Here is a 16,075-nt window from a genome sequence, read left to right on the forward strand (position 1 = left end):
GGAAAATGGGGAAACAAAAAATATGAAAAGATATTGACAAAAAAAACAACATTGTTTTCATTTATTTTTAAATGGTGGTTAACAACACATTTAGACTCGCAACATAATCATGTAAAAATACACACTAATTAGTTAGTTTCAGATTAGCTCAATTTATTCTAATTTGGTAGTTTTGGTGATACTTCTGGGCAACCATAGTTTTCCTAAATTGGTGTGAAATGAGGTATATTTTTTATCTCAGCCAAGGTGATGCTGCCATTGGTGTGGCTTTGTCAATGTTGCTCTTCCTCAAGGTGGATACAAATGAAAGTGGTATGCCTAGCAGCCATTTCGTGACCTTGCTTATCAATGGACTCTGGCCTGGCTTCACACCAGTTTGGGCGTGTGTGTACATGTGCGTTTGTTTACCACATTGTGACACATTGCTGGAGCGTCAACGGCAGTTTCCAAGTCGTGAATGATGACTAAAGGTAGCTAAAGTGTTTCCTACATTTATGTGTCAAAGCAAACAAGTTAGTGAAGTTTAAAGGAAAGTCAAATATTTTGTGAGTAAACAAACACGTAAATAAAAAAAAGAAGTAGAATTTAATGTGTTTAACTCATGTTGAAGTTTTTAAAAGGTCACTCGGGGAGTTGTGCGTTGCTGTCTTCGATGCAATTCGACGGGCTCATTCTTTGGGGCGATTCAACTCAATTTACTTTGACATGTAATCTCAGGATACCAAGGGAATTGTGCGTCGCGTTGTTTTGATGGTTTAACTCAGGCTGCTTGTTTGCAATTTAGACGTTTCCCTCCTCTCATCAGCAGCAGTCTGATAACGATCCTGATGATTAGTAGCGGTCCTCGAGGACCCGAGTTTGAGACCTGTGGTTTAAAGTCAATGTTTTTTAATTCACTTTCTTTTTTAATTTACTCTCCTTTATTTATGTTTATGTTTTATTTAAGCTACCAAGGGGGTTTTGTGTCGCTTTCTTTTGATGTTTTAATCAATCAATCAATCAATCACATTTTATTTATATAGCACTTTTCATACATAAAAATGCAACTCAAAGTGCTTTAAAACATTCAAAGCAAAACATAGAATTATCTTCAATCAAAAGAAAAGATAAATTATTTAAAAGTTGTTGAAAGCCAAACTAAAAAGGTGTGTCTTGAGCTTCCTCTTAAAAATATCAACAGTCTCTGCAGACCTGACATCCTCTGGCAGGCTATTCCAAAGGTGAGGACCAAAATGGCTGAATGCAGCCTCGCCATGCATTTTGGTCCTCACCCTTGGAATAAATAAAAGGCCGGCGCCAGAGGACCTCAGGATCCGCGAGGGCTGGTATGATAAAAGCAAATCAGATAAATAAGATGGCCCAAGACCATTAACACATTTATAAACTAATAAAAGTACTTTAAAATCGATCCTGAAACACACAGGGAGCCAATGCAGCAATTTCAAAACTGGCGTAATGTGCTCCCGCCCTCTGGTTCTCGTCAGCACCCGAGCGGCTGAATTCTGCAGTAGTTGCAGTGGTGAAATGCTCTTTTTCGGGAGGCCAGAGAGCAGGGCATTACAGTAATCTAAACGACAGGAAATAAAGGCATGCATCAGCACTTCCGTGTTAGCCTGAGAGAGAAACGGGCGGACTCTGGCGATATTCTTAAGGTGATAAAAACCAATCTTGGTTACATTTTTAATATGAGGAATAAAACTGAGCTCAGAGTCAAAAATGACGCCAAGGTTCTTCACACAGTGTGAGGGATTAAAAATGTGTAGTTTTGGTAAAAGCTTCTCTCTCTGACCTTCGGGACCGATAACTAAGACCTCAGTCTTGTCCTCATTGAGCTGTAGGAAATTATCTGCCATCCATGACTTGATATCTAAAATGCAATTTAAAAGGGTATCAATGGGTCCTGTGTCATCAGGAGACACGGCAATATACAGCTGCGTGTCATCAGCATAGCTGTGAAAGCTGATGCCGTGTCCCCTGATGACATCCCCGAGGGGAAGCATATAAAGATTAAAAAGTAAGGGGCCTAAAATCGAACCTTGAGGAACCCCACATTTAATTTCATGAGTTTTAGAGGAACAAGTATCCATACTTACAAAGAAATATCGGTCTGTGAGATAGGAATTTTAACTCAGTTTTCCAATTCAACGTAAACTTTCATCGGGGCGACTGAATTCAATGAACCGGTACTTTTGAAAAAAAAAAAAAAAAAAAAAAAAGTTTAAAATCAGGCTACCAAGTTCTTGTTGAAACCGCGTTGAAAGTCTAGCACTAGCGTTTTACTTGGACCATATTTTCTCTCGTTGTTTGGGCAGTTGCTGCGCCAGCCAGCGGGTGGTGTTGCTTCGCGCCTGCTGCCAGGTGTACTTGGGCGCGTAGCCCAACTCGCGCTTGGCCTTGTCGTAGGAGAAGCTGAAAGGCGTGTTGAGCATGGTCAGCAGCTGCCGGTTGATGGGCGGCACCACCCGGCGGAAGGGCCGCAGCATCAGGCACGCCATCTCCCACAGGAAGCAGACCACGTAGAACAGGCGCAGGGGTACGATCATCCTGTCCTGGATGCCGAAGCCCAGCGGCGACATGACCACGTAGTTGAAGTCCGAGTAGCTGACGTGCGGCGTGTCGTCGGACACAAAGTAGAACTTGCCGGCCACGTGCGCCCGCCGCTCGGGGTCCCGGAGGCAGCGGGCGGCCTGGAGGTGGGCCGCCGCCACGTTGCCCACGTAGACCGGGTTGACTTTGGCCTCCTGCAGGGACATCCGGTAGAGGACGTCGCCGTTGCGCACGCCGTCCGCCATGTGGCCGAGCAGGAAGCGGCAATCTTCGCCGTAGATGTACATGGGTCTAAGGGCGCAGGTGGCCAGGCGGCCGCCGTTTGGCAGGGCCTCGCCGTCGTAGCCCAGGGTCAGGTCCTCGGCCTCTTTCTTGGTCTTGCTGTAGGCGGACTTGAGGTAGGTGCGGTAGGTCATGTCTTCGTGGCCGTTCACCACCGGCTCGCCCTTCAGGTTGGGGCCCATCACCTCCACCGTGCTGGTGTAGATGAAGGAGGCCACGTTCTCCTGGACGCACGCCTCCAGGAGGTTCTGGGTCCCTGGAACAACCAATGCAGCTTCAAGCACGCGCCAGCTTTTGGTGAACCAAAGATGCATGGGAACTTCAAGATGAAAGCTGGAACACCCCAAACCTTACCGGATTTGGACTCCCTGTTTTTGCTCCATTTCCATTGCCTCTGGTAGGCCTTCCGGCTGCAATTTGTTGTTGGACCAAAGTTTTGGAATTCACACCACACTTATTTGAAAAGGACTGGAGTCATTTAAAGCATAAAAGACGCTTATTTTTGTTGGTTCCTTTAGTCTAACTCCCAATTGTGCAAAAAAAACAAAAAAACAAAAGGGGGTGGCACTCTACTGAAATAAAAGCACATTTTCTGCTTAAAATTAGTCTGACCCTTTCAAAATAAGTGGTGTAAATAGTCAAAAACTTCAGTCAAATGCCAAATCGAGAAACAATGTGGACAATTTGAAATTGTTGGCTATTTGCAGCATTTATTTTGAAAGGATTAGAGACAAGGGCGGTGTGGCGCAGTTGCTGCTTTTATTTTGGTAGATGTGACTGCTGTGGTGTATTTGAGTGCCATGTGTTGGCAAGAAGGAAAGAGCACCGAGCCAAGTGTAGCTACATTAGCCTAGTCTACGTTTCTAGCATCTACATTTGTGAGCACACCTTTGACATTGACGCCATAAATTTCGCTGGGCTCGACGGTGTTGATGACGTCGATGATGGACGCGATGTGGAAGACCAGTGTGGCTCCCCGACACGCTTTCCTCACAAAGTCGGCGTCTCTGATGTCGCCTTCCAATACGCTCAGCTTGATGTCGCCTCGATTTTCTGAAACGCAGAAATTCAGCAGAATAGGAACTTGTTTAGACCTCCACCAAGGCAGAATAGTCCTAATTCCTGTCGAAACAATATTGGATCTGGAGATTTTGTTTTCCCCCCCCAAATGTAACCAAATGTGTTGTAGGTGTTTCTCCAATAAAAATAATAAAATAGTTAAAAGAAAACATTTTCGTTGTCGAGTTTTTTTCTAATCCAAAACATTTAGTTTCAACCTTTTTTGCAATATACTCTTTTTAAAACATAAAAAAAAAAAATTCTAAGCTTTATTTGCATTCAAAACGTCTAGTAGCTATAGTTGATTTTTTTCCCCCATATACATATATTTTTTTTTTATCACATGTCAAATACAAACATAAAATATTTTTTTTGCATGAAAAAAATGGGGGAATTCATTTTCATCCCCTGAAACATCTCTATATTTTTTTCAATCAAATTTTGTATTAAAAAAAATTTAATTTAAAATCCTAAACATACCGGTACACACTTTTAAAAAAAAAAATAATAAAATAAAAAAATAATCTTTATTTTCTGTACAAAATCTATTTTTCTTATGTAAATTTTGTACACAAAATAGTATTTTTAATTAAAAGAAAAAAAAAATATATATTTTGCTTTTCAAAACAGAAAATAAAATCTTAGGTTTGTTGAGGTACACCTTTTCCAAAACACAACAAATATTTATTTTCATCTGTTTTTCATGTAAGAAATAGACAGCAATGACAACCAGTGTCGAATTTCAGCCATTTTGTTACCTTCCAGACTTTGCAGCAGCTCCTCGTTGACGCTGACGTCGAGGAGTCTTATCTCGCTGAGGTTTCTCTCCTGGTCCAAAAGCATCCTGATCAGCGTCTTTCCCAGGAAGCCGCACGCTCCCGTCACCACGCACACGTCGCCGTTGAGGGACATCGCAGATCTTCCGCAGGAGACAAAACAGAGGGAAAGAAGAAGCAGCTGGACTGAGGTGAGACGAGCGTCAATGAGAAGAGCTGGACTGCTTTTTATAAGACAAACAATGTGGAGGATGGACGAGGATGCTAACAGGAGGGGAGGGCTGAGCTCAGCCTGGCAGCCAGAAATCTGGTGATAAAAAAAAAAAAAAAGTCCACTGAAGACCTTCAAGTGTGCTTCTTTGATAAATGCAAATTTCAAACCCTAACCCTGTCTTGCAACACTAATCCTACTTTTAACCCTTGACCCTGCCTCGAGACCCTACTTTGAAACTGTAACCATGACTTGAAACCTTAACCTGAACCCTAAATTTGCCTAAAACTCAAAATTGAAATCTTAACCCGACTTGAAACCCCAAATTGATATTTTATCCATGGCTTCAAACCATTCTTTGGTTTGAAGAACCAGGCTTGAGACCCTAATTTTAAACTCCTGACTTGAATCCCAAACTTTTGTTTGAAAACCCACACTGAGAAACCTTTCCCCTTTCTTGAAACCGTAATTCACAACCCTAACTAACTTGAATCCTAACCTTTCTTTGAACTTCAACCTTAAAAAAACAGCAAAGCCAAAGAAAAAGCCTTTAGACGATGTGCTAATGTCATGTCATGTCTGTCTGTCTTTTTTTTTCTTTATCTGCACAGCAATACCGATGCACTGTCCTCATCAATTTTTTTCCCCAAGTAAAAACAAATAAAACTAGAGATGTCAAGTTGCAAGACTTGAATGTTTTTCTGTGTGTTGTTGTGGTTGAGTCCTTGGCCATGGCAGATGTCTGCGCTCTTATCTTAAGCCGAAGGACGAACACACATCAAATGGAATGTGTGTGTTTTGCGCGTGTGCAAGTTGTGGAAAAAAACATCTTGCTTCATTAAATGGAAGAAAACAGAAATATTTAAAAAAACAAATATCGTATCATGTTCAAAGTATCACATTTTATTTGCAAAAGTAGAAATACACAAATCACAAAATGATACTTGCGACGCTACCATGTAGCCGCCTAGCATCAGGATGTAAAGCGTACGGTCAACTTGTTGCTCTGTGTCTGCCGTCATTTTAACCTGCCCAATGCGTCGACTAACAACTCGTGTAGCTGTTGGTCAGCCACGATCACTCTACCGCTGAGCCATGCCGACCCAACTATGTCTGCTAAAGCATGTTGACATTAAGACTGCGGGAATTATGCAACACGCAAAATCGATTGATGTTAGCAATTCTAACATCAACGTGTAGCGACCAAGCATTAATTTGTTAAGACAATGTTGGGAATGTGACCAAACCAGGAAATGTGATAGCTAGCATCAAAACACCAGATTGGGAATTGACACAAACAGCCGTTTTGTGACCACAAGCTCGCAGAGGTCCAAACTCATGATGGAGCTCATGTTTGGACATAACTACCTTGAAATGTGCCACAGTGCAGAGCTTTGTCAAAGCTGCACATATGACCTTCATTTTAGGAGATTACAAAGTAAGGACAAATCATCACGGTGCTCCCATTCCTTCAGGCTCCTCGTTGGCGGTGACTGAACATTGCTTCATTTCTTTGGTGTTTTGGGGCATGACCACACAAAAAAATTGGATCAGTAATAGCCATTGAATTTGATGGCGATTCACCACATTGACATTGTAGCCAGATTCACATAACAGTGTGAAATTTGCTATGCATGTCTTTCATGAGTAGACTCACAAAAAAGTCTCAAGAAGCCATGGCTGAATAGACACAGGAAGTCAACTGGTAAAAATTGTAGGTGACGTAGTTCTTTGTAAATTGAGCCCCTGAAGCCAAATTCATTCAGCAAGATAAAATTTTGCATGCATGTGTGTCATGAGTAGACCAACAATATAAGTCTTTAAGACACATGCCCGATGACACGGGAAGTCTGACATTTTGGTTCAAAGTGGCCATTTTAGGGTCCTTCGGGAGGAAGTTTCCTTGTAAAAAAAATTATGTGTGGTAGTTCTGTGAAAATCGAGCCCCTGAAGGTAAATACATTTGGCAATATGAAATTTGGTACGCATGTATATCATGGGTAGACCAACAATAAAAGCCTTTAGGACACTATGCCCCCCTTTTAAGGTCATCTTGCAGGGATGATTCTCCTGCTGAAAATGTATATAGTACATTTGGAAGTTTGTTGTGTATTCAGCAAGTCTCAAGAAGCCATGGCTGAAAACACATATTTTGGTTTGAAATCGCTGTTTTCGGGGCACCTTGAGGTATGTTCCTCCTGGTGAAAAAATCCATTTGGCAGTCTGTCATTTGGTCTATCATGAGTAGAACTACAAAAAAAAAAGTCTCAAGAAAACATGCTCGAAAAGATGAGCGGTAGGAAGTCTTCCAATGTGGTTCAAAGTGGCACTTTTAGGCACATCATGGACAAGTTCCACTGGGTTAAAATGTACATTTGGTACTTGTTTGAAAATTCAGCCGCTGAAGCCAATTTCACTCAGCCACATGAAATTTAGTGATCATCTCTATCATGAGATGACCCACAAAAAGTCGCAAGAAGCCAGGCTGCCATTTTGTTTTGAAGTGACTATTTCCGGACTCTTTAAAAGAAAAAGATGATTGTCCAATTGCTACCAAATTTCAGTTTTCGCCTGTGGGCAAGGGTCCCTCCTGGATATGCTCCCCGTCCACCGACCCCTCCGGCAGATGAACAGTCATGGTGCAGGCTCGAATCCCGCCCAGAGGCTCCAAGATGTCAAACACGCGGTCCCACGCATCCCCTTCAGGGTCGTAGCGCTGCACGATGTCTACCATGCAGCGGCTGTTCCACGAATATCCGCCCACCACGTAGATACGGCCCTGGAGGACGGTGACGCCCACGTCGCTCTGGCCCCGCGGCATGGGCGCCACCACCGTCCACCGGTCGTCCGCGGGGCTGTAGTACTCACAGCCTAGCACGTCGTCGTAGTCGCTGCTGCCCCGGAAGTGGTTGCCGCCCATGACGAAGAGTCGGTCCCCCACGGTGCACATGCAATGCAGGCCCCGCAGCTCGGTCATGTCCGCCCGCCGCGTCCACGTGTCCACCGCTGGGTCGTAGCACCACAGCTCCTTTTGGAAGGTGTCGTGGGTGATTCCGCCTTGGTGATTTCATAGAAAAGTAGGATTCAGCAAAGACATGCCCAAGACATAAGCTAACTGAGCACCTGTTTAGGGCTCACATGGACACTAAGATGGCGTCGAGCAATTAACAGTCAACAGAACATCGACTACTGAGGAATAACTGAGTAATAAAAAAAAAAAATGTAATGTTCGGATCGGGGGGCGATTTTTAATTTCTGGACCTGGACTTGCGACCTCTGTTCATCTCAAATCCAGGCGTGAGGAGCCAAAAAGATGTGTCAGTGTCACAATATTTTTGGACCTGACTTTAAGAGAATTGTTTCTTGTTGTTGGGTACAAGAGGGATTTGTAGCAAATGTGTAAGAAAAATAAAGCTAAAAGTCATGTGATTTCATGAGCAAATTTAGCATTTCTTGGCGTTTTTTGGGGGGACTCATGCAGGACCTGTTGTCAGTTCAGTTTTAGTTATCCTTTTTTTCCTTCTCAGTACGAGCATGATGTAAGTTCATAAAAGACGGCTTTGTTTCATTGTGCCACTTTCTCTAAACTGGTATATATCTGACAGCGAAAATCCATTTTTACTTTTGTACTTCAGTACATTTCACATTGTCTAAATTTAATCGTCCGTTGTTTTTTTAACACACTTACTGACAGAGTATAACAACTTTAGCCATCTGTGTTCCGCGCTATCATCCGACACCTGTTTCCTGTGGCGGGCTGAGGCCAAGTGCAATTACACTGACTGACAAGTTGTCGCCGCGACAGGAAGCGGTTGGTGAGAAAAGGTCAACTCGAGCACTCTTATGCGACTTGTCAAAGGAAGAACTTGCATGTGATCAAAATGTTTGGAGTCCTTGTGACTGATGAATGAAGCAAGACGATAAGTGTCTTAGTAGCAACCAAATAGGTTTTTATTATTTCAAAATATACAGTGCATGTCTATTTAAAAAAATGTTTATTCGTTCAAACAAATATGAGTAGTGCTTTTAAAATGAAGATTTTTCAACTCTAAAGTAGGTCAATGTGATGCGCCACACAACAGGAGGGTTTTAAAGAGATTCTCTTCGGCTAAATGTTTTTTTTTTTTTTGTTTTTTTTTAACGTCAGCTTGTTTTGCTTTGACTCAGCTGCCCAACCTCAGCCTTGAATGTCCCGCTTGTGTTCATTTGGAGACAAGAAGGCCTTTTCTGTGAGGACAAGTAGTCAAGGCCGTAGCGATATCTGTGATTAATTGTTACAGTCATTTCGATGGAAATTCCGTGTTTTTCCGCATTGTATTTTTGCCTGCAGGTTCTGGAATGTTGCAAAAATGAGTCAAAGAAAATACATTCTTGCTAAGGATATAATGAAAAAAAAAAAAAAAATGAAAAAACGTAGATGCTCAGCTAATCCAGCATACAATCATTCCCCCGCACCCAAAAAACCCCCAAGAATGTCAGGAAAGAGAACATGCTGCTAGCCTAGTTAACTTAGCAGACTGTAAGCGATAGTAACTAGGAAGGCTTGAGATAAAGTTCAGTGAAAGATAAAGAAGACAAAGCTCTCTCAAAAATCAACAGAATTGTCTGCTGCAATGTAGAAAATAAACAAACTGTATGCTTTGGATGTAAACGCTTTGTTGTTGAACACCCACTGAGACCACATTTGACTCATTTCCTTCCTGGTCTTTGCAGCCAATTGCATTTTTGTGTTGTTGCTATACTCCATTTTTACAGGGTAATATTTTATTGGCGTTACCTGAGATGTACAACATGTCGCCATGGACCGTCCCGGCGTGCCCATAGTGCGACTCGGCCATGCTGCTCACAAAAGTCCACTCGTTTGTCTTCAGGTTGTAGGATTCCACCGAGTCTGAAGTATGAGTAGAAAACGAGTGTAGCGTCAACGGAGCTTGTATGCAGAAAGCTGGCATTTACGACCTTTTGTAATTTCAAGATTTTGAATGACAAAGGTGAACAAAATTGTTGCTTTCTTGGTTGCTTGTGGATCTACCAAAGTGGTACAGTTAAATTCAGGCTAACAACGCTAACCTTAACGCCTCACTACAATAGTAGCCCCGACCCTGTGGCCCGAACTCAAGCCTTACCCCTAACCCCCAAACTCTAATGCTAACCCGACCATTTACTCCAACCCTACACTTCAGCCTAACCACGAACCCAAGGAAGGAGTTGAGAAAGATAGCTTTGGTTGTCCCCAATTACGATCTTTAAGCTGCCTAGAGAAGCCAGAAACACAACAACTCTCATTTCAATTTGAATGGTCAGATCCCCAAGTGGTCGTGTCAGCAATTACTAGGATTCTACTTGGGACTAACCAGGGGCAAAATAATCTGCTCACCGATCTCTCCCATCGCATTCCTGCCACCAATGGCGTAGAGTTTCCCCTTCAGGGCGCTAAGGTGGAAGAAGGTTCTCTTCTCTTTGAGCGAAGCGATCTGAAGCCACACGTTGAAGCGCGGGTCGTAGCGGTAGGCGCTATCGATGGCCGTCTTGCCTTTGGTGTCGTACGTACTCTGACCTGCGAAGGCAGCGCGACTTCACAAGAAAATTCTTCAATTTCAGTCGAAACTTGACATTTGGATTCTCCCACCTCCGACGATGAAGAGAAAGCCGCCCAGAAGAGCCACGCCGTGCTGGTAGCAAGGCACCTCCATGGCCTTGAGGGCTCTCCAGTGACCCGTCTTGTCGTCGTACATTCTCAACTCGCGACTCACCACCAGCTGCTGCCGCATGACGCCGCCCAGCGCCACAATGTGGGTGGCGTCCGAGCGGATCCGTGTGCGCTCGCTTTGGAGGGCCGGCTGCATGAAGGGCATCATCTGATAGTTACTGGCCTCCAGCAGGAGGTTGACGCAGGAGGTCTCGGAACGCATCAGCGAGTCGCACTCCCTGTCCCGGTCGTCTTCTTGGTGGGAGATCAGGATCAGCTCGGAGGGGCTCATCAGGGGAAAGCGGATGTGACGCATCACGGCGTAGACGGAATGGCGGCGCTTGGCGAAGTCGTGAGCCAGCCAGCCTTTGGCGATGTGGTAGAGCTCCATTTCGGAGAAGCCCTTCAGAGAGTCGCTGGCCAGGGCTCCAGCGATGGTTTTCTCGGAGAGTTGCAGGTAGCGCCCGCACTGCACCAGGGCAGACAGGTTGTGGCTCACAAACTCCGCTAAAAAACAGTGAAGGGTAATCAACTTTCTTCGGGGCATTTGTCCATCCATACCATTTTCTAGCCTAACCTCCAAACCCAAAGTACATCACAATACCACACCTTTAGCCATCACAGCAGCTTTACGGTCCCCCCCCAACCATGACACTAACATGTTTCCAAACTTACCAATGTTCTTCTGCACGTCCTCCAGGAGTAAGTCACATGCGATGCCCTCCACCTCCACGCAATTATCGACGGTGATCTGGCCCGTTGGGAGAGACAGGTTGATTCTACAATAGCTTTGTCCTGAATTTGATGGATTTGACAGAAGCTCACCTCTCTGCTCAGAAGCTGGTTGCAGAAGGTGAGCACCGGCATGACCTGCAAGAAGTTGGCAGCCTCCAGGGTGTCCTGGAGGTTGCCCATGTCCAGGTTGACTTTGGATGTGTAGATGAAGTCTAAAATGTTCTTCAGGCCCAACTTGGTGACGCCATGCAGCTTGATCTCACGCATATCTGTCTCGCGCATACCCCCTGAACAGTGTATAAATATGAGTACTTTGTTAATGTATTCAAGACGATTTGCGCTACTTGAGTATTGACATTTTCTCCCAGCATCTGAAAACAGATGCCTCTACTTTCTATTCCTTACTGTCGAAATAGGTTTGTTAATTTTTTTTCGACCACCGTGGATGACAACACAATGTAAAAAAAGACAAAAATAAAGAGGGGCCAAATCAACGACGGATGAGAACTTGGGGTCTTATGAGGCAGAAAAAACTGGGACAGCCGCAACGACATGGAGAGGAATCAGGGAGCAGACGAAGGAAACGGATATTCCCCAATCAAGAGAATCGATTGATGTTGTCGGCTACAGCAATGAGTCATGGCAAATACGTTGTTGCCTAAAAACCACCAGCTTCTGGCAGTCAAAAACTCTCCATCTTACCTGAATACATTAAATATGTTTGAAGGTAGGTGATGACGAAATTGAGCTTGTCAGTAAATGTTTCTGTATTGCTTCATCTACTTAAATAGTGTATACACTTTTGTCAGCTCTGCTCCCCAACAGAACATTGATGAGCCGCCCAGCTCGGCAACGCTTTTCATCTGTGTCTCAGAGGATGACTTACCTGTGAACATGGCCTTGAAGTAGTCACTGGATGACGCCATGATAACTCGATGTACTGGAAAAGTTTCCTGACTGTCTCCGGGAACCAGCAGCACATCGCACAGGATGTCACTTGCCCGGAAAGCATTCACACCCTGTAGAGTAAAAACCAGACAGTCCAGGCTCTAGACAAGCGTCTTGGGTTGTGCAAGACTTGAGTCGTGGCTTGTACCTGTAACACAGCTGAGCCGTGTTCAGTACTACTGAACACCTTGGAAAGGGGCCGCGGGGGAAGTTTGGGCTTGGTGGCTTTGTCGGGCCGTTTGGGAGGCATTTTCTGGGCTGGGGCAAGGGTAACCGGAGCCGGGGACGGAACTCGAGGCACAACTGGTGCTGGAGCTGGGACAGGGTCTGGCAGCGGAACCCTGTCATCTAGTACAACCCAACAGAAAACAACATCACTCAGGCAGCAGAGCTTCTCGGTTCTTAAAAGATGATGTACAACACAACGAATGGACAGACAGCGTTTGATTCTGGGATGGATGGTGGAAAAGTGAAAAGCCATCATTGGACACATTTCCTTCAGCGTTCTTCCAGGTCCACAGTGGTGAGCACTCACCTTGGTGAACCGGTCGCGGCGCAGGAGATCTGTCGGGCTGACCCGCCGCCCTGGAATGACGCCTACTGCTCAAGCGGGAAAAGTGGCGGCTCAGCCTCCCTGGTCCACTGTCGTCACCGACCCTGCGGTGGCAGGGTTGGTCAATAGGGCGGTACCCTCAAATGTTATAGTCCTCTTGACAGCTGACTTTGGGAGCATACCTCTACCTTTTTAGAACTAGAACCCATACAAGAGGTTCCTTGGAGTCCAATCATTAGCCTTAGTAGTGTACATAAAGTTTTATGAATTGTGATAAAACACAAAGCTAAACAGATGTTGCCATACTTGTGTCTTTCCAGGTAAGGCTTTTTGAAATGTTTTGGTGGGTCTACTCATGATAGAAACATCTCCCAAGTTTAGCGCTGCTAAGTGAAACTGGCTACCGCGGCTAATTTTTGAATACATTCGAAGGTCCGCTGGAAATGACCAAAATGTCCAACTTCCTGTGTCTTTTCAGTCATGAGCTTAAATGTTTTTGCGAGTCTACTTACGCGTATGATAGACATGGCGACTAAAATTGATATTTCCAAGTGAAACATTTTGTCTGGTTCTGAGCTTGCAGTGCTGGGTTATTAGAATGAGTTTTGTGTTTTTAAATCTCCCAGCCATGATCTGGCCAAATGCAGTGACCAAAAGGTTTTGCAATTAAGTGTCATCCATCGTTCTAATATATATTTGGTTGAAATATAGTGGCAGTCAGACAAAAATTTGAGGGAAAGTCTATCTTTGGAGGATCCTTGGAAACTGCCAAATGGCTTCTTCAAACCAAAAAGTTAAGACTTCCTGTATCATAACGTATGTAAGAAAGACCTTACCCCATGTTGTTGGCGTTCTGTGCTCGAGGGCTGTTACCGCATTGGTGAGACTTCCTAAATGGATGTAATGAAGAACAATGTTCAATTCAGTTTGAACACATGCAGGATTCTCTTCACCATTGCATGAAATGACATCAGGACATTCGACATGGACCTTTACTGTGATACTACATGGCTACTCATCACCGCCATGCTTGGCCTGCAGGCAAAAAAAAAAAAAGCGCAAACATTTAGTGCTTTGGTGTTAGCCATTTGTCTACTATACATGGTTGAAATTTGGTAGCAGTTGGATAAAATCAATTCTTGTGGCTTCCAATGTTGCTCAGTATAGCACGTTTGAAAATGTATCCATAAACACAAGTTTAATTGACCAACACAAAACCGAGTAGAGATGTTTATCACACAAGGATGCACAAACAAGTCTAGGGGCCTATGCATGAAATTGGACATGTATGAAGCGCATACATTTTGTACAAATTCCAGGGCTCAAGCTTCGTTAGTAGGTTAAAAAAAATATCAGTCCCGTACACCGGTTTCACCGATTGACAAGAAATTGTGTATACGTGTCTACTACAACAGAACGCACAAAAAAAACTCTCTCAAGGACTCATGCTGTAAAATGAACAGAAAGTTGGCCGTTTTGATTTAAAGCCGTCATTTTGTGGTCAATTTCCAAGGCCTCAATGTTGAAAAGTTTGAAAAGAATCAAATAAAATCAGCCACGAATATCACTTTCACTGACCTACACAAAATTGGGTGTACCTGTCTATTACAATTAAATGCACAAAAAAATCTCTAGGACCTATGCTTTAAATTGAAAAGAAAAAAATTGTCCTTTTTGGTTTGTAGTAGCTATTTTGGACAAATTCCGGTATTCATGCTTTGTAGGAAAGTTGACACCACTTTCACCGACCGATATTGGATCTACAAAAAAGCCTCAAGCACGTTTGCTTCAAATTGAACAGGACAATTTGGACGCCCATGTGTGCAGTGTGAATTAAGTTCCATTATTTCCACTCCCACTAGTGTTGTGTTGACTCTTCAAATGTTTTGCAAAATTTGACACCATTAAAACCTTGCATTTTAACAACAGGGGGAGGAAACCTTTTCATCTGGACTGCATCATCTGATGGAAAAAGCACTTCCAACACATTCAATGCGAAACCTCATACTGTTATGTTCCAAAATTGTGCAACTGTGTTTCCTATTTTTAAACACACATTGTGACCAAGGAGGAAGTGTCCCCAAACTCTTGATTTCACCACGTCAACCGTTTGTTTGACTTACCTGGCTGAAGTCCTCCTGAGCAGTCTGGACCCCAGGCCTCCTCCCTCCTGCCTGACGCTGTGTAAAAAGCGCTGCGAGCAACAAAATGTCAGGCTTCCTTTCGCGAGGGTGGCATGTATCTCGTCAAGAGCGTTTCGGCGGATTTTCACAGAGGACTCGACAAGACCAAAGTCACTTCCTGTGTTACTTCTCTTTTGACGCCACGCGCTACACTGTCATCTCAATTTGCATTTTGTGAGGTGCCAATGAGACTTACATGAATGAGCTACAAGATTCTGCGTTCAACCATCCATTTTCTATTGCAGTTATCCTCATTTGGGTTGCGGGTGAGCTGGAGTTTATCCCTGCTGAGTATTGGCGATAGAAGCAGGGTACACCCTACATATCAAAAGTCCGCTGGGATAGGCTCCACCTCACAGGTGACTCTGATGAGGACCTCAGTATTGTCTGTAAATGTAAATCAGGGGTGTCCACATTTTTTTCTCCGAGGGCCACATACAGCAAGATCCAAGCATACATGGGCCACTTGGAATTCTTTTGACTTCTTTTCAAGCAGAAAATTAAAAAAAAAATCAGTCAATCAAGCAATTGTATATTGTTAAATATTACAGTGTTTTATTAATTTTTTTAATGCTACCTGAACAGGTTTCTAGAAGGCAAATAGTTTAGGATTTTTACAAGCTTTTGGGGTGGTCAGAGACCCTGAGACCCACCAGAAAATATGAGCCCCTGCACTGAACAGCAGCCAAATCCCATCTCTAAATTCAGAACCAAAACAGGAGCAATCTGTCTCGAGATGACCATTTTTCACAGTTACTTTGGGAATTACTCATGTGAAATGTACACAATTTGGACCTTGAGACAGAGCAGAAGGTGGCGGAAACCATTTTTACTTGTAAATTAAATAATAATAATAATCTTGATCCACCACAGTGCTATGAAGAGAAATGTTGCTAATAATTTAGATATAAATAGTTAATTTGCATTGTTGCTCATTTAGAAACATTTTGAAGTAGCAAGTGACATTATTATACACGGGCCGCTTAAAAGTGCGTGGCGGGCCACAAATGGCCCTGGACCATACTTTGGACACTTAATTTTTTCAAATGTGGCAGACAAATTGATAGTTGGATACTCACTCTGGATCGACTT

General features: G+C 43.7%; 2 protein-coding genes across 4 annotated transcripts; both read right to left on the minus strand.

Annotated features, from left to right (window-relative positions):
• Positions 1-33: 33 nt before the first annotated feature.
• Positions 34-5,579, minus strand: hsd3b1 (hydroxy-delta-5-steroid dehydrogenase, 3 beta- and steroid delta-isomerase 1). The gene is made up of 3 exons (XM_086052524.1): positions 4,647-5,579; positions 3,718-3,882; positions 34-3,085 (listed from the first exon to the last, which is right to left on the minus strand). Exons 1-3 carry the CDS (start codon positions 4,798-4,800, stop codon positions 2,277-2,279), a joined length of 1,128 nt encoding a protein of 375 aa, XP_085908650.1. The 5' UTR covers positions 4,801-5,579; the 3' UTR covers positions 34-2,276.
• Positions 5,580-5,757: 178 nt separating this feature from the next.
• LOC147136787 (kelch-like protein 9) lies at positions 5,758-15,953 on the minus strand. 3 transcript variants are annotated; one of them, XM_086052511.1, is made up of 12 exons: positions 14,924-15,953; positions 13,791-13,835; positions 13,637-13,690; positions 12,783-12,904; positions 12,396-12,595; positions 12,186-12,318; positions 11,390-11,586; positions 11,240-11,315; positions 10,505-11,071; positions 10,253-10,432; positions 9,653-9,766; positions 5,758-7,932 (listed from the first exon to the last, which is right to left on the minus strand). In XM_086052511.1, exons 3-12 carry the CDS (start codon positions 13,639-13,641, stop codon positions 7,436-7,438), a joined length of 2,091 nt encoding a protein of 696 aa, XP_085908637.1. In that variant the 5' UTR covers positions 13,642-13,690; positions 13,791-13,835; positions 14,924-15,953; the 3' UTR covers positions 5,758-7,435. The 3 variants fall into 3 exon arrangements, with proteins under 3 accessions (XP_085908637.1, XP_085908635.1, XP_085908636.1); XM_086052509.1 differs by lacking the exon at positions 13,791-13,835; XM_086052510.1 differs by having other exon boundaries at positions 13,637-13,835.
• Positions 15,954-16,075: the final 122 nt, after the last annotated feature.

The sequence above is a fragment of the Filicampus tigris genome, chromosome 14 (genome assembly GCF_054856515.1).
Source record: "Filicampus tigris isolate MCC_2025a chromosome 14, RoL_Ftig_1.0, whole genome shotgun sequence".
In the NCBI taxonomy this organism is placed as follows: Eukaryota; Metazoa; Chordata; class Actinopteri; order Syngnathiformes; family Syngnathidae; genus Filicampus; species Filicampus tigris.